Genomic DNA, 18,107 nt, shown 5'->3' on the forward strand with positions numbered 1-18,107 from the left:
CACATTTTATGTACAACTAAGCAAGTTAATTATGACATTAACTGTAAAAATACATCCTAATTTCAGGGCTGTTAAAATGTAGAGAAAAAAAGTGAAAAAATATACATCTTAAACAAATGAAAAAGAATATGAAAATAGCTAAATGCAAATAGAAGTCATATAAAAGAGTCCATAGAAGGAATGTATTGTTTCATGCAGAAGGTAGTATTTAAGCCAAATCTTGAAGAATGGGTAGAAGTAGGAAGAGCAGAGCTTGACGAAGGAATATTTTTAGCAAGAGTAAATTGCAAGAGGTAAAGCATAGCAACAATAAAGTGAGGTATGGCAAGAGAGAATTAAAGAGAAAACACTATTGAAAAGTTAGAAGGACAAGGGCTAGGAAAACCTTGAATACAGCTAGGCTAAAGAGGCTGAAATTTATTGTATATCCTTGGGGAATGGTTCTCAAACACTTTTCGTTTTTTTACCCCAATACACTTTGGGGCTATAGTACACATAAAAAAATAGGGCCACTCTAGCAGTGATCCTCAACTATAAGAGATGCTAAATGAGCAAAAGCAATTAATTCTTCTGAGAATAAATTTAGAAAATCCTGTCCAGAAAATCCTAACTTCTACCCTTACCTCACCTTGATAATCACTGCTTTCTACACACTAAAAAAAAACCAGAAAAATTTGAGTACCTTTTCAGGAAAGGTAATCCAGGAGAACTGTGTAAAAATGAATGAGTATTAGAATAAAGATTAAGGATTGAGAATCTACATAAGAAGCTGATCTTCCAGGAAGAAGTGAAATAAATTCCTATTATTAGATTAGTGATAATGGGGAAAATGTATGATGCAACTATTACAAGAAACAGGAAAAATAAAGGAAAGAAAAAGTTTAAAATACAACATAATAAGCTCAAACAAGGACAAGTGCATTCCAAAATATTGGTGATCATTCAGGTGATGTCTAAAAGGCATCCAAGATTAAGAAAAGTGGAATTTAGGTCTGGAAAAAGCTGTGAACATCATCTAAAAAGAGTTATTGAAGCATAATATAGATAAAGCCACCAAAAAGAAGGCAAGAGAAGGTATTGCAAAGACAAATTTTTTGAAGTAAACACGTATTAAAGCATTTAGTAGCTTTACTATAAATGTCTTCATATTTTATAATAATCTCATGCTGATCATCATCATTGCTAATTTTAATACTGTAAGTTTACAAACAAAAAAGCAAAGCATAGTGAAGATTAAGAACATGCTTAGGATCATACAAAGCAACTTAAAAAGGGAGCATTTCATTAATTTCCAATCTGGTATTATAGTCATTTAGAGATGCCGTGCGTGTGTGTGTGTGTGTGTGTAAACTTAGTCAAAAAGCAAAAGTCCAGACCCCTGAAAACAGAACTTGAGAACAACCAAGACGGTATAATATAATTATAGGGGGAATTAATGTTTAAATTCCTTAATGGCTTTATTCCAAACACTCAGTTATCCACTTCAATCTATGAAAAACTGCAGGTATATCATAGTATTGAATTGTTTTCTCCTTAAAAAAAAAAAAAAACCTTTTGGAGATAGTGAAAATATTTAAGAACAATATTTTTAAATCAGATATTTTTTCAAGTATTTTTTCAAGTATTGTTAAAGGATAAAGGCAATATGATCTTTGTATGTGAAAAAATATGGTTTCAAGTCACACATGGATAAGAAAGAAGAAAATCTATAATTTTCTGATGTTAAGACTTAAATTTGTTATAAGTTTACCAAACGACTTTAATTAAACTCTATTCACTTTGACTGAAATACCTTTTGACAAACTTCCTCCAAAAGTGGGAACATGAGGCTTGGAGGGAAAGAAAAGAAATGGAGAGAGAATAAGGGAAACCAAGAGAACAAAAAAAAAAAAAAAAAAAGAGAGAGAGAGAGATGAAGGAGAGGAAAGGTGACCCAGGTGAAGAACTACTAACAGAATGAAGATGGTAGAAATCATCATACTGCCCCAGAACAGATTTATTGAGCAAAGAGAACGATGGGTTTTTTGCTGGAGGTTGGGCATGATAAAGAGTCTTGAAAATCCTACAGGTTCATCTACTAGTACTATCACGCAGGTATTTTTCTCAAAACACTTGCATAAGTCAGAAGAATCTAATAAGGAAGATGCAACCAGCCCACAGTCTGCAATCTGTCTAAATGATTAGACAAACTGAGATGGCCGATATTGAAGTGCCTATTAATAGCTTATTGATACATGTTCTTGAGCTACTTCATGACTACTCTCACATAAGCAAATTCCCTCAAAGGAAAAAAAAGTCCAAGTAATTTTCTAAAACTACACGCCATACAACAACACTATGGTTAAACTTACACATGGCAAGAAAAGTTTTGAAAAACGTGAAATACCTCAGTCTGACCTTCATGGGCACTGGTCTCATGAGTGACTCGAATAGCCTGTAATAAGAACACAAGATATTAATTGGAAAAAATGACTATATCCAAAATTTTAAAAGAAAACAACAATGCTAAATTTTAACATCTAAAGCTTTGTTAAGAGATAACAAATTGGAAGAAATTTAGGAACAGTTTAATATTAAAGAATGATTTCTGGATAACCAAATGAATTGCTCTACTTTCCAACCCACAAATCCCTGAAGACTTAGGAAAGTGACTGATTATTTGTAATTTCCAGACGTGAAGTGGGAGCCATTTAAATTATTTGTTAGAACTAACGTTTTAACACTTTATTCAGCTGGGACTAGACTAAAGTAAGCATCTCACAGATAGAGACTGGAAAACTTATCTCATCTGCTTCTCCAGGTTACACGCTCCTCTGCAGCTCTGGCTGTAGTTATGCTTAATCATGCAGCTTCAGTCAGCAGTTTAAAAATGGGGAGCAGAAAGCATGCATTTATAAGAAGCTAGAGATTTTAGTTTTCTGAACTTAAAAAAAATGCTCTTATAATACCCACTATTAGGAAAGATGAAGAAAATGGGCAAAAGTAGTAAATTTCGGGTGAAAGTACCTTTATGAATGGCAATTTGGCAATAAGTATCAAAGCCTTAAAAACATGCAAACTATTTGATCCAGCAATTTCTGTTCTAGGAGTTAATTTACATGTAATTGTACATAAGTATATATAATTAAGGACATCTGTAAAGATTTAGCTACAATAATATACCTTGTAGTATTTTTTTAAATAGTGAATAAAAAGGAAAAATATTAAATTTTCAGCAATAATTTATTGGTGAAATAAAATACTGCACAATGGAAAGCTATGCAGCCATTAAATGATGATGTCAAATATATACTTACTGGTATGTAATACATAAGTTAAGTGAAAAAAGCAAGTTATAAAACAATATTACAGTGTGATCAAATTGTTTTAAAAAATTGTGTATATATATATACTCCCTATAAAAAATATGAATAATGATGGCTATCTCTCATTGGTGGGATCACTGGTGACTTTTGTGTTATTTTACTTTTGTGTAAAATAAAGGTATCTTATGAGATCTGCTGGGTTTTTTTTAAGAAAAAACAATTTAAGATAATCAAAGTGTATAAGAATGCTAAAACAACATAATAAAATCAATGAATTTATTGGGCACAAACTCTGTGTAAGGCATTTTTCTAGCCAAATAATCTGTACACTACACCGCTTCTAATTTCAGAGAACTTACCATCTACTTAATAGTGTTACTAAAAGGTAAAAAGAACTTCAAAAGAAAAATAGATTTCAAAACCAATGAAATTTAAATGCCACTCTAAAACCATTCTATGAAATGGTACAATCGTTTAAAAGTAGATTATGTAGCCTGTGTCTTCACACATGCAAAAACATTACTAAGAGGATGAAAGAGCTAAAGTATGGTCTGGCATCTACCATTAAACCTTTGCTTTTTCCACTGGTATTCAGCCTTGTTCCAAATTCCCAGTGAAAGACACATAGGGTATTGGCAGGCATATATTTATTTATAGGGAGGGAATGGTAAGCAATAGTCAATCATAAAATATTTTTAATATTTGTCAATCAAACTTTTTTTCTCTCATTCAGCTCTGGATGTAGAAAAGAAGTGGCAATTGATCAACATTTATGGATATTTCAGGTAATGACACAACAAAATCCACAAGTGCTCAAAACTAGTTTCAAGACAAACCCGCAAACAGAATCTACAATCCCACAAAACTGCCCATAACTGAGATCGAGACAAAAAGAAGGTACCGACGTCATAGTTCTCTAGGTATCTGGCTCGTTCTTCAGGACTCATTGACACAGACTCCTCAAGGAATTTTTTCAAGGTTGATCCAGATTCTGAGAATATTAAAGAAGATAAAATTGAGAAGGTTTGCTATCTCACTGATATATGAAAATACTATTAGCATGCTAACTTTTTCGGGTAAAAACCTTTTCACTGGTAAGCTGGGAATGTAAGAAAATTGGGATAAATGATAGGCTTTAAGTTGTTTGTTAAACCTCTGTTTATCAATCATAAAAGAATGGGAAAGATTAATACTTCTTCAACACAATATACATTCCCATTATAAAAGGAGAGAGGAAAAGGTTTCCTTTACTACTTTAAAAGAAAGAACTACAGCACCACCTACTGCTCAATAAGTTAACTTTTAACTTAGGGGGGTGAGGGGGCCAAGCAGTAACACAAAATTATTTACCAAAGTGCATCTTGTCTTTATTGTTGGCAATAGCATGGATCAGTCCAATTGTTCCACAGGCATTGCTGATTGTTTGCTTCATGAAATATACTGATGATGTAACATCTTGTCCCTGAGATTTTATTTTTTCCTCCTCCTCTGTTCTGAATACTTCATACTATTAAAAAAAAAGGTCCAAAAAAAATAAATAAGTCAATAGTCTACTTATGAAAATAATACATTAAAAAGTACTCAAACATAAAACTGGGAAACTTCTAATTATCCATCAATAGGGATTTGGTTAACATACTATGGCATATCTTAGTGGAATACTATAAAGCACATAAAAAAGAATGAAATAGATTTACATATTCCAACTCGGAAATTTGTCTGTGATTATAGGGTGGTTCTAGGTCAATATACATTAAAATGATTCTCATTTATGTTTTTAAAATATCTATTTTATAGGGGCGCCTGGGTGGCTCAATCGGTTAAGGCTCTGCCTCTTGATTTTGACTCAACTCATGGTCTCAAGGTTCATAAGAGGGAACCCTGTGTCAGGCTCTGCGCTGGGCATGAAGCCTGGTTAGACTCTCTCTCTCCCTCTGCCCCTCCCCATCCACTTGTGTGCACATGAGCGCTCTCTCATTCTCTCACTCTCACTCTCTGAAAACAAAAACAAAAAGGGGCACCTGGGTGGCTCAGCCGATTAAGCATCTGCCCTCAGCTGAGGTCATGATCTTGGGGTCCTGGGATACAGCCCTGCGTCAGGCTCTCTGCTCATCGGGGAGTCTGTTTCTCTCTCCTTCTGCCCCTCCCCTCTGCTCATGCTTTTTCACTCTCTCTCTCTCAAATACATAAAATCTTAAAAAGAAAAAACATAGAAGCCTGAAACACTTTGTATTCCTAAAATACCCACTAGATATCCTTTAAGTGACTTTAATATGTCACTTATGAACGGAATGAGAATACACCAAATCGTAAGAGAGATCCAAAAGTGGCAGATGCCATTATATTCTCCACTTTAGTATTTTAGAATTGTGTTCTTTCTAGCAATAGGCACAATGAGCTTTTCAGTACTGGTGATCCACTAAATGAAGAGTCCAATTGATAAGGACAACATGCTTTTTTTAAATAATGATGACCCACTAAATGAAGGAGACCAAATCCAATTTATTCTTTAACTTAAGAAAGTGAATAAAAAAATAAAAATAAACTTTAAAAAAAAGACAGGTCATAAAACTCAATGTTTTGGGAAATTTCCAATTCAGACCATAAACTCACATCTGTATCACACCAACTAAGAAATCCTAAGCGTTAAGCAGCTGTTTTTTTTTTCTTTTTATTATTCCTTACAATTGGAGTCCTGGGATAGCTATCTATTGGCTTACTTTAGTAATCCGAAAAAAAGGAAAAGAAAGAAAAGAAAAGAACACTGGACTAAGAGAGAGTAAACTTAAGTGTCCTAACTCCTTCTCAAATTTCAGAATAATTACAACCTCACCATTAAAAGTAATTTAGTCTAAAAACGGATAATCATCAAGAAATTTCTAACTCTGAATTTCTATATTATAAACAGCAAATATGAATAAATACCCCTTCCTTAATTTTTTGTAGCACCTTAAGTAGAAAAGAGAAATATTTCAGTATTTTTTTATTTATATTGAATTGAGGCTAGTTATGGCATAAAGAAAATTATCCAGGAATTTCTAGGACTGAACAAAGCCTAATTCTTATTTTCTGTGAGACTTGGCTCCATTTATTCCTGAAAAATAAGATGACCTGAGCATGTATACACCAAGTCATCAGTACTTCACTTCTCCCACATCTTTCCATTTACTTCCTCATTTTTCACAACTACTGACTTCATCCTGTTGTTTCTGTTTAAAAATAAAAATCAGAAGGATATGAACTCAAAAGCTGTTTTAAAAATTAACATAATAAAAAAAATTACTAGCAAAAAAAAAAAGAAGTATATGGAGAAAGAAAAAAAAAAAGAACTTAAAAGTTCTGGCTCCATAATATATATATCTAGACAAGGCCTGAAATACGGAGATCTGAAATTAAATACAGAACTCTAAAAACAGCTAATTATAATCCCCAACACATCCTAAATCTACAATAAAGCTGTATTTAAACTTAATGATTTCCATACATACTGAGTTTATTCTGAAAAGACTTCTTTTTATATATATATAGGAAATAATTACATATTTTATATACTGAAATTGTGAATATTCTTTATTCATACCTTCTCTAAGACAGATTTAAGATTATTCTAGTACTTAACATTTCTAAAGCATATACAACGAAATGTGATTAAATGTGATATCGAAACACGCTGAGGCAAAAAATCATATTTTATAAAAGAAGAAAATTAGCCAAGTTTAAAAGTCTAACTCAGGGCTTTACTGTCAATCTATACATCAAAATCTAAATATCATCTCTTTTTTTTTTTTTAAGTTGAGGAGATACAATGTTTTTTGTTTTTGTTTTTTTAAAGATTTTTATTTATTTTTTGACAGAGACACAGCGAGAGAGGGAACACAAGCTGGGGGAGTGGGAGAGGGAGAAGCAGGCTTCCCGCGGAGCAGGGAGCCTGATGTGGGGTTCGATCCCAGGACCCTGGGATCATGACCTGAGCCGAAGGCAGACGCTTAACGACTGAGCCACCCAGGCGCCCTAAATATCATCTCTTTAATAAAACTAGGGTTTTGGTTTTTTTTTTAAGATTTATTTATTTATTTATTTGACAGAGAGAGACACAGCGAGAGAGGGAACACAAGCAGGGGGAGTGGGAGAGGGAGAAGCAGGCTCCCCACTGAGCAGGGAGCCCAATGCGGGGCTCGATCCCAGGACCCTGGGATCAGGACCTGAGCCGAAGGCAGACGTTTAACGACTGAGCCACCCAGGTGCCCCAAAACTAGGTTTTTTTTTTAAGATGTCTTTTAGATTTCCTCATTTCATGCAAGAAGGGGGTCATCTGTTCTTAAAGAAGAGTATGTTTTTAATTCAACATTGAAAGAAAACATTACATTTACCAGAAACTTTGTTATCTTAGTTAACAATTACCTTTTCTGTAATGGGGAAGAGAAGTAACACTGCACACACTGGTCTTGGTACCATGCTAAGGAGTTCAGGATCCATTCCATATACATCAACAAACTGCCAGTTAGGATGTAGACCTAATTGTTTGAGAAACTGGTAAAAAGTTGAAAACAAACAAAAACTGTAGTGTTAACAGGGAAATAATGAACATGTATTACTACATATCTAATAAATAAGAGGGAATGAAAGGTACAATTATTACTGATGTTTGGTAAGAATGAAGTAAAGCAGGTTTTCCATGAACAGGGTGGGAAGAGACAGCAATATATTATACCAATTAAAAAACATTAAAATTTTATAATATATTAAGCAAAATCCCTTTTTAAAAAATCCATTACTTTGGGACTGAACATAATAAACCAGGACTTCACCAAACACATACAAGTTAGTTTGGTTGGTATGTTAAACTCATTTCCAGTACACGATTTTTAAGAAGATGTATTTAAGTCCTAGCAAATAAAGAATTATATTAGATGATCAACACAGTTTATCCTGCTTACCAAAGATGAGACTTGAGGTTTAAAGATAGCTATACATCACAAATTATATCAATGAGCAAAAAGTACATAAAGCCAAAAAAGTCCAGTGATAATATGAACACCAGAAAATGCTTGATATGAGAAGTAAACCATGGGCTTCCTGACCTCTAGTACACAGTGAAACCTATTCAACTTCACTGTCTTTCATACTTGGCAAAACAACTGTAACAAAAGATTAGTGGTTTTTTATTTTTTAAATATTTTATTTATTTATTTGACAGAGAGAGAGAGACAGCGAGAGAGGGAACACAAGCAGGGGGAGTGGGATAGGGAGAAGCAGGCTTCCCGCCGAGCAGGGAGCCTGATGCGGGGCTCGATCCCAGGACTCTGGGATCATGACCTGAGCCGAAGGCAGACGCTTAACAACTGAGCCACCCAGGCGCCCCAAGATTAGTGGTTTTTTAAACTCCTAAGATTTCATAGGAAAATAAAATGTCAGACCCTAATCTATTGCAGAGAGAAAAAATGAGAATGATGTCAATTTCACAATGAAGTCTTAATAAATGTTTGTGTTGAATGAAGCTGTTAATTTATAAAAGTACACCACCACAAAATAAGGTTTAGATGAAAGAAAAAAAGGAGCAGAGGGGAAAAAAATCATATTAAAAATGCATCATGGGGCAGCTGGGTGGCTCAGTCAGTTAAACATCCGACTCTTGATTTCAACTTGGGTCATGATCTCAGGGTTGTGAGATCGAAGCCCATGTTGGGCTCCCCGCTGGGCATGTAAACTGTTTAAGATTCTCTTTCTCCTTCTCCCTCTGCCCCTCCCCCTCTAAAAAATGCATCATTATATCTTAGTTCAAGAATATAAGTTATTGGGGTGCCTGAGTGGCTCAGTTCAGTTAAGTATTCAATTCTTGATTTCAGCTCAGGTCATGATCTCAGGGTTGTGAGGTAGAGCCCCATGTTGGGCTCTGAGCTGAGCACGGAGCCTGCTTAGGAGTCTCTCTCTCTCCCTTGCCCTCTGCCCCTTCCTCCCCTCTCTTGCATGTGCTCTCTTTCTCTAATAAAAAAAAAAAAAAGAAAGAAAGAAAAAAGAATATAAGTTATCTATTGATCTAACATTATCTAAAATTTGAAAATAAGACAGTGCCTTGGGTACTCCTCCCTGAAGAATGATTGCATGTACTTGGACCATCAATTGAGATCTTGCAAAACCAATAGAAACAATGCCATGTTACATAAACAGTGCCATTCGTCTCATAGTCAGGTTCTATAAGAAAAGACTTTCCTAATTAAACAGAGAAACTCCTTCTCTGCCTGTTGAAGAAACTCTAATGATAATATGGTTGGTCAAAAATAAGGTCCTAGATATGTTTAATAAGAAATATATTAAATTAAAAAACTTCTCTCGGCAGAATGTGCTCAACACCTATTAAGTTTATCAAGTCACATGCTCTCCAACAGTCTGGGGCCACAGAAATCAATGGGCTCCTCTGTATTATACCTATTCTTCATCTGATTCCCACTCACTCCAAACTACTCTCTCCATTCTCCACTTTCTCCAAAATTCTTAGTTAATGCCCTTCTCAATATTCAGGTTTTTTTTAAGCACTAAACCAATTTATTTAGTTTTATCTAGAAACCAAAAAGAATTAAAATTGACAAAATCAAGGGAAGGAACTGTGTCTTATTCATTTTTTTAATCCCATCCCCTAGCACTGTACCTGGCTAAACCAAAGACACTCAAGTTATACTTGTTGAACTGAAGATTATATCCCTATTTTAACAACTAATCTTGCCATCTGTATATCTATGTATGTCCATTAAGCTATGGACATGTATTTAAAATATATTCATTTTTATTTGTGAAAGATGTATTTGCCTAATCTAAAACCAGGCATTCATTTAATCAACTCAGAATACTACCTGCTCAGTCTACGACCATACCACCCTGAACGCACCCGGCTCTTGTCTGATCTCAGAAGCTAAGCAGCGCTGGGCCTGGTTAGTACTTGGATAGAAGAATACTACCTGCCCAGGACTGAGAGCTCTAAAAGTAAAAGTATCATGAACCCTGAAAAGAGGATTTAAATTTATTTGTTAATTTTATATACCCCCAAAAGTCATACAGTCATAAAATTATAAAACAAGATGGTACACATAACAGTCATTTCACATCTGTGCCGCAAACAGCAAGTAACAGTTAAACATTTTCGTGACACTCTGGACAAAACTGGCCAATTACTGTGAAGTAGAGGGCCTTTGTTGTCAACTGACTCCATGGCAGCCAAAGTTATTAAGTACAAAAAGTACCAAAATCCAGGGCAGCAACTGTAGTGAGACTGGTAAGTAACAAACTGAGGAATGAATGACTAAATTAACACAAAAATGGCTAAATTTTAACTGGACTCACACTTTTTAACTTTTTACTCATATTGCTAATCAAATGAGATTGATATAAGAAATTCAATCAATATCTATCAAGTACATTAGTTGCATCCTCTGACCAGATTTCTGTAAGATTCACACAGGAAGTTATCATATGAATAAAAAGAACAAAAGCAGCTATTAATAGTAACTACCTCTGGAAAGTGGAGAAAAGTGGAGAAAGGGTGAGGAAGAAGGCTTTCAACTTTTACCTCTCACTTTTTTTTTTTAAAATCATGAAGCTGTCTTACGTTGATCATGAAAACAAAAACAAAACCTGTGTTTAAAATTACCCTATGCAAACAGAGAAAGACTGGATGGAAATTTTCTAAAATATTGACTGCAGTTAGCTTGGGTGGTGTGAACTCAACTTTTTTATTTTCCAGTTTTAAAAAAATGTGTTATTTTTACAATAGGTATATATAGTTTGTAATTTACAAAAAAAAAACACTATAGAACTGACACACATATGTATTTTGGCTAAATTTACAAAACTGGAGGAAAACTCAAAATAACAATCTTAAAACTATTCCAAAAAAATCTCTCCAGACTACCCACAGAATATTCTATATATGCATTTGCAAAGCCATCTCTACACAGTTAGAAGCATCCAGTTTGCATCAAGCAGGATAACAGACTTAAAACCTCTAATACCAGTCTCTTGGCTTTTCTAAACATTGGATAACAAAATAACAAAATTCTGATTGATTAGCTCACTAAATTTTCACAATGCCACTAAAATTTTGTCCAGTCAAGAAAAATGAGTAAATTAGAGTATGTGCCTTTAGGGGCGCCTGGGTGGCTCAGTAGGTTAAGTGTCTGACTTTAGCTCGGGTCATGATCTCAGGGTCCTGGGATGGAGCCCTGTGTTGGGCTCCCTGCTAACAAGGAGTGTGCTTGTCTCTCTCACTCTGCCCCTCCCCCTGCTCATGTGTGCTCTCTCTCTCAAATAAATAAAATCTTAAACAAACAAAAAGAATATGTGCCCATAAAAGATCCTTAGGCCACTTATCTTTTTTATTCTATGGTCCAATGATAAAATTTTCCACCAAATAAATTTAAAATTATTTGTAAATATTTTTAAAAAGTATCATGTATCAGAAACCATGCTAAAAGGTTTAATGTACTTCACCTTTATTGCAACTGGCAAGGTAGGTTTTAATATAGCCTTTTACCAGTGAGAAAACGGAGTCTGCGAGTTTACATGATTCTTTAAGCTCACACTGCCAAAACCCACATGCAGAGCTCCAGGATGCTCTCATCCCCCTATTTACTTTTCTAGCTTCATTTTTTCATTGTCTGAAGTCTCTTTTTTTGTACCTTGTTCTCTAACTTTAGCTACAAAGAACTCTTTGCATTCTCAAAGGGTCTATAACCACCTATTCCCTCCGGGTTTTGCACAAAAACTAGATTTCTCTACCTGAAAAACTGTTACCCTCTGCCCCTAATTTATAATGCATTCCTCCTCCTTCTTTAGGTGACAAATAACAAAGACTCTGATTTTATAAATTGAAGAAAATAGAAAAATAAAATTCACTTTCCTTTCAAATTTGTTCTAAAGCCACTTTGTCTGGTCTTTAATGGCCTGCTCAGGGCAGCAATAAACTCTGCCTTATTACTTATTTGTTAATGATTTAGGTTTTAACAGAAATTACATTTATTTAGTACTTGCTTGATATTACTACTAATAAACATATACTACTAGTAATTGCTAGATACAGAAATAGGAGAATAGTAGTTAAATGAGAATAATTTTTTCTATCACTTAACTGGTTTTATTCCAGGTAAGTCCTACCTGCAACATGACAAAATATCCTTAGAAGGGATTGACAGCATATTAATCAATAAGAAAAATCATTGCTTACCACATCTACAGAGACACATGGTTACTACTTAATATCTGACAGTTAATAATGATCTCCATATAGTAAATATGGATTGATCAATCTTCTACAAACTAGGCATCATTAGAACATAAAACAGTATTTGCTCAAACTAAGAGTACAATAATAACATATGCAACTATCAAACTGTAACAAGTAAAAGGCCTAAGATTCCATTAAGATAGGGAAATAGAGAGTGTGGGGATAGATACTGTTGGGGTTTATCTGGTTTAATTTATTAATTCTCCAAATTTTAAGTCAGTTATTAAATTTCTATTCATTTTCTACCCTCAGTTTTGTCACTAATATACAGAGAATAAAGAAACAACCACAAAAATTTTGGTTAAAACTAATCACTCCTTAGATTTTTTCCCATTCTCCCCTAAAAGCATATTACTTCTTTAAAACAAACTGAACCATGCCAAAGCAAGCCAGAAATAGTATAGAATCATACACTAAATAACATCTTTTCCCTGTTTATGTCACCTCAGAATGGCCTCCTGTCACCATCCAACCTATTATGTTTCTCCTGATGGTCTCGATCACAGTACCCTATTAATTTTTTTCATTGCACTTAAAACAATTGCTAATTGTTTGCTTACTTGTTTATTGTCTATCTTCCCACTGAAATGAAAAGCAGAAAACCATGAATATTTTAATCACCAAAGAATAACCAGCTCCTTCTCAGATACCTGGCATTATAAAAGGTATTATTATTTATATTATATTATATAAATATTATTTAATTAATGCGAAAAAGTACACTTTTTTGTTTTTTTGTGGTTTCTTTTAGTGAATGCGTTTTATAGTTTATTAAGAGTACCTGGGGAAAGCCCAATAGCAGCTGGATCACATCAGAGTTAAATAAGTTTATATCTTATTAACAAATAACAATATCATCTAAAAAATAGTTTTGTTTATTAGTCTGTTATATGGTTAATTATATTGATTGACTTTTGAATGATGAACTAGCTTTCCAATAACTTGCATAAACTGCTCTTAGTCATGAATTATTATCCTTTTTACATGTTGCTACATTCTCTTTGCTAACATTTTGTTGAAGATTTTTAGATCCCATGAGGGATACTGGTCTGCAATTACTCATATTATGGCTTGTCTGGTAACGCTGGCCATTAAAATGAATTGGTAAGTGTCCCTCCTCTTCTATGTTTACACAGAATTGGTATTATTTCTTCCTTAAATAATCATCTCAAGGGATGCAGAAAAGTCATTTGAGAAAATTGAACACTGATTCATGATAAAAACTCTCAGCAAACTAGGAAAAAGAGGAAACTTCTTTATCTGAGAAAAAGTATTTACTGAAACCCTACGATTAATATACCTAATGATGAAAAATCGAATGTTTTCCACCCAAGGTCTGGTACAAGACAAGGACGTCCTCTCTCTCCATTCTATTCAGCTTTGTATTGAAGGTCCCAACCAGTGCAATAAGAAATAAAAAGCACACAGACTGAAAAGGAACAAATAAAAAACAGTCTATTCACAGAGAAAATTATGGTCTATATAGAAAGTTCCAAAACATCCACAAAAAAGCCACCAGAGTAAGTGAATTTAGCAAGGTAGTAGGATACAAGTCAACATATAAAAATCAACTGCATTTCTATACATAGCAATGGACAATTAGAAATTGAAATTTTAAAACAGTATCATTTACAATAGTACCAAAAATCATTAAATATTTAGGTATAAATCTAACATATGTGCAAGTCCTAAATGCTAAAACTACAAAACACTGTTGAATGAAATCAAAGAAGACCCAAGTAAATGATGAGATATACCATCTTAATGGATTACAAGACTCAATATTTTTAAGATGTTAATTTCCCCAAATTAAATCTATATACTTAGACACACATTCACCATCAAAATCACGATTTTTTTGTAGAACTTGATGAGCTGATTCTAAAATTTGTATGCTAAGGCAAAGGAGCTATAAAATAACCTAAAACAATTTCAAAAATGAACAAAGTGGGAAGATCCATACCACTCGATTTCAAGATTTACTACAAAACTACAGTAATCAAAACAGTGTGGAATTGGGAAAAGAACAGACACATAGATAAATGGAAAAGAACAGAGTCTACATATATGGTAAACTGATTTTTCACAAAAGGTGTAAAAATCATTTTGGATTAAATCTGAGAGAAAAATACCTCTTTCACTATGGCACTAAATCAGAAGTTGCAAATACTGACTTTTTCGGCCCAAAGAGTTTTTTTTCCTCTTTTTACAAAAATGTCAAAGTGTTTTAAGGAAAAAAATTAACAGCAAATTTCAAACGGGGGAAACAAAAGAAAATGGACATGATAATGGACAGGGAATGCCACCTAAAGAGTAATATAAAAGATATATGCTGGTTTTCAGTTTTTTACATTTCTAGGTTACTAAAGAGACAGAAGAGTTTGGAGTCATTCTGAAAACATAAAATAAACTGCATAAGATTTAGGATTTGCTGTCAACATTAAGATAAAGCATTTCTATCTACTTTCTGTATATAAGGAATTTTCTACAAGCTTTGAAAACAAAAAATCAATTAAGTATGTGATGAATCATTATTCCTTGGTGATGAAAAGGAAGATTATGGGGGGCGGGAGGGAAGTATATCATATGATAAAGTAAGAGAGCAGTAAAAAGTCAATGAGCTGTTGAGAATGAAAAACAGGCCAGGACAAAATACACCTGAGCAAATCAAAATTTTATACCTGGTAGCACTTACTGTTCTTTTAATCGAGTGGCGGGGAGATGTTCCCTTTTCCCTCCCCAAACTTGAACCTTCCATACCCAGAGGAACTTTAAGGGTTTGTAGGTGGGCAAAGAATGGCGTGGGTCCCTATTACTGCGCTTTCTATGGTATCAAAGCGAAACCGAATTCCAGTTTTAAGGGACTGGAAAAGAAAGGGGGCGTGGCAGGGAAGAGAAGTGACTTGATGGAGCAAGAGGAGATGATTGGAAGATGATTTCATAGTGCGGGCGGTGGATGAAATTACAAGGACTGGGTGGGCGAGTTTACAAAGCTTGGAGTCAGGTAGTGTAGACAAATTAGTCACCCAGCAGGTACAAGGGTTGGGAAATTATGGAATCGGCACTAGCAGGAGGCAAAACGAAGAGGGAAGAGGTATGGGAATACAGGGTCAACGTGCCACAAGCCTCAGACCCAGAGACCCGAGGAAACGTGATGACACGGCAGTGGGACCAGAGGAGGGACTGAGACAGCTGGGAGCATCTCCAGGAGCCAGGTGGGAGGCACACGGCCGTAAAGGGGGCACACCCGTCTGAAGCAGAGCAAGAGGGGCCCTCACTGAATCTAATTCCAGATTCCCAGTAAGCGTAGAGATGCAGGCGGGCAGGGAGGGCTCCGGGGTCCCGAGCGACAGACACCTCACTCACCTGGTTGGTGACCTGAAAACGAAACACAACACAATTTATAGAAACAAACGCTCTGAACTAGCCGCGGCAGCCCGCTTCCCTCGACCCCTGCCCGCGGCCTCAGGCCGAGATCCGAGGCGCCCTCACCTCGGGATTGGCCTCCAGCGGGAGCCAGCGCTGACCCTCCATTGCCGCTCCGCCCGGCCCCTCTCCAGGTCTGACAGCCGCCGCCGTCACAGCCGCCGCCGCTTCCGCCCCCGCGCTTCTTGACCTGGGACCGTCTAACCCTCCGCCCCCACCCCGGGTGGGGGGCTGAAGAACGAAGAAGAGCTTGACAACACTCTAGTGCCTTTCTTGCTCTCTGCAGAGCCACACTCAAGTCTTACAAATTAAGATACAATCGAAGAGGAGAAGAGAAGCCACCTCCCTACTGCACAAAGAAAAAGAATCTGAATCCACAGCCAGCTCCCCTCTCACTTGGACTGTTCCTATCCGAGCCAGGCGCTCGCGCGCTACGCATGCGCCATGCACGGGCCTGGGACCGCATGTTCGCGCGCGCCCTGCCATTCCTGCAGCTTCATCTGGAGGCGCTAGGGGGAGCCCGAGAGGCGAGACGGGATTGCCACCCACACATCAGGAGTACTGAAGGCCAGGGATGCCCAGGAATCCTGTCCCAAAAGCTCATTTGTCACGGTGCAGAGGTGATATGTTGGCCTTTTCTGATGTTGCAGAGTCGGGGGGGAGGGAGGGAAAGGGTGCCCTCTATATACCTATTCAGTTACGTCTGAAAAAAAATGTCAAGCACAGATTATGAATCAGACCCTGCACTCACCATAGAGTAGAAGAGGTGGACAGAAGAATGAAAAATCACAATGAAGTATGATACATATGTGATAGTGGTAGCATGAGGTGTAGAACTGCAGAGATGTGCAGCTCAAGGGGGAGGGTGTGTCCAGAAGCTTCCAGCAGAGGTGTACAGCTGGAGTGAGCCCTTAAGACGTAGTAGACATTAGCCAGGCAGAGGAAGATGCTCTGCAGAAGGGAAAGTGTGCACCGTGGCTGCAGAGCCCAGCAGATGGAAGCGCTGAGGCTAGAGGTGATGCTGGAGCGGTAAGGGACAAGCCCATCAAGACATCCGGGCTGCATTCTGAAAACAGCAGGGAACCACGGTAGGATTTTATGCAGGATTTTCTTTTCTTTTTTAAAAAAATTTTATTTTATTTTATTATGTTATGTTAGTCACCATACAATACATCATTAGTTTTTGATGTAGTGATCCACAATCCATTGTTTGTGTATAACACCCAGTGCTCCATGCAGTACGTGCCCTCTTTAATACCCATCACCAGGCTAACCCATCCCCTCACCCCCTCCCCTCTAAAACCCTGTTTGTTTCTCAGAGTCCGTAGTCTCTCATGGTTCATCTCCCCCTCCGATTTCCCCCCCTTCATTTTTCCCTTCCTTCTCCTAATGTCCTCCATGCTATTCCTTATGTTCCACAAATAAGTGAAACCATATAATTGACTTTCTCTGCTTGACTTATTTCACTTAGCATAATCTCCTCCAGTCCCATCCATGTTGATGTAAAAGTTGGGTATTCATCCTTTCTGATGGCTGAGTAATATTCCATTGTATATATGGACCACATCTTCTTTAGCCATTCATCTGTTGAAGGGCATCTCGGCTCTTTCCACAGTTTGGCTATTGCGGATATTGCTGCTATGAACATTGGGGTGCATATGGCTCTTCTTTTCACTACATCTGTGTCTTTGGGGTAAATACCCAGGAGTGCAATTGCTGGTCATAGGGTAGCTCTATTTTTAATTTTTTGAGGCACCTCTACACTGTTTTCCAAAGTGGCTGTACGAACTTGCATTTCCACCAACAGTGTAAGAGGGTTCCCCTTTCTCCACAACCTCACCAACATTTGTTGTTTCTTGCCTTGTCAATTTTTGCCATTCTGACTGGTATAAGGTGGTACCTCAATGTGGTTTTGATTTGAATTTCCCTGATGGCTAATGATGATGAACATTTTTTCATGTGTCTTTTAGCCATTTGTACGTCTTCTTTTGAGAAATGTCTGTTCATGTCTTCTGCCCATTTTTTGACTTGATTATTTGTTTTTTGGGTGTTAAGTTTGAGAAGTTCTTTATAGATCTTGGATACCAGCCGTTTATCTGTAG

General features: G+C 36.3%; 1 protein-coding gene and 1 long non-coding RNA gene across 4 annotated transcripts in view; one reads left to right on the forward strand and one right to left on the reverse strand.

Moving 5' to 3' along the window:
• Window positions 1-4,203, forward strand: part of LOC144381566 (uncharacterized) — a 49,644-nt gene extending 45,441 nt beyond the window's left edge. For both annotated transcript variants that reach the window (XR_013446927.1, XR_013446926.1), the window contains one exon: window positions 4,039-4,203. This is a non-coding gene — a long non-coding RNA (uncharacterized LOC144381566). The remainder of the gene's footprint in view (window positions 1-4,038) is intronic.
• UCHL3 (ubiquitin C-terminal hydrolase L3) overlaps window positions 1-16,397 on the reverse strand; it is a 42,945-nt gene extending 26,548 nt beyond the window's left edge. The window contains exons 1-5 of one of the 2 annotated variants that reach the window (XM_078070256.1): window positions 16,072-16,397; window positions 7,707-7,835; window positions 4,656-4,812; window positions 4,211-4,296; window positions 2,387-2,434 (exon numbers count right to left, since the gene is read on the reverse strand). In XM_078070256.1, the coding sequence (XP_077926382.1) occupies window positions 2,387-2,434; window positions 4,211-4,296; window positions 4,656-4,812; window positions 7,707-7,835; window positions 16,072-16,113 (462 nt within the window). In that variant the 5' untranslated portion in view covers window positions 16,114-16,397. The remainder of the gene's footprint in view (window positions 1-2,386; window positions 2,435-4,210; window positions 4,297-4,655; window positions 4,813-7,706; window positions 7,836-16,071) is intronic. The other variant, XM_078070257.1, reaches the window with a different exon arrangement.
• Between the last annotated feature and the right edge of the window lie 1,710 nt (window positions 16,398-18,107).

The sequence above is a fragment of the Halichoerus grypus genome, chromosome 4, assembly GCF_964656455.1.
Source record: "Halichoerus grypus chromosome 4, mHalGry1.hap1.1, whole genome shotgun sequence".
Lineage (NCBI taxonomy): Eukaryota > Metazoa > Chordata > Mammalia > Carnivora > Phocidae > Halichoerus > Halichoerus grypus.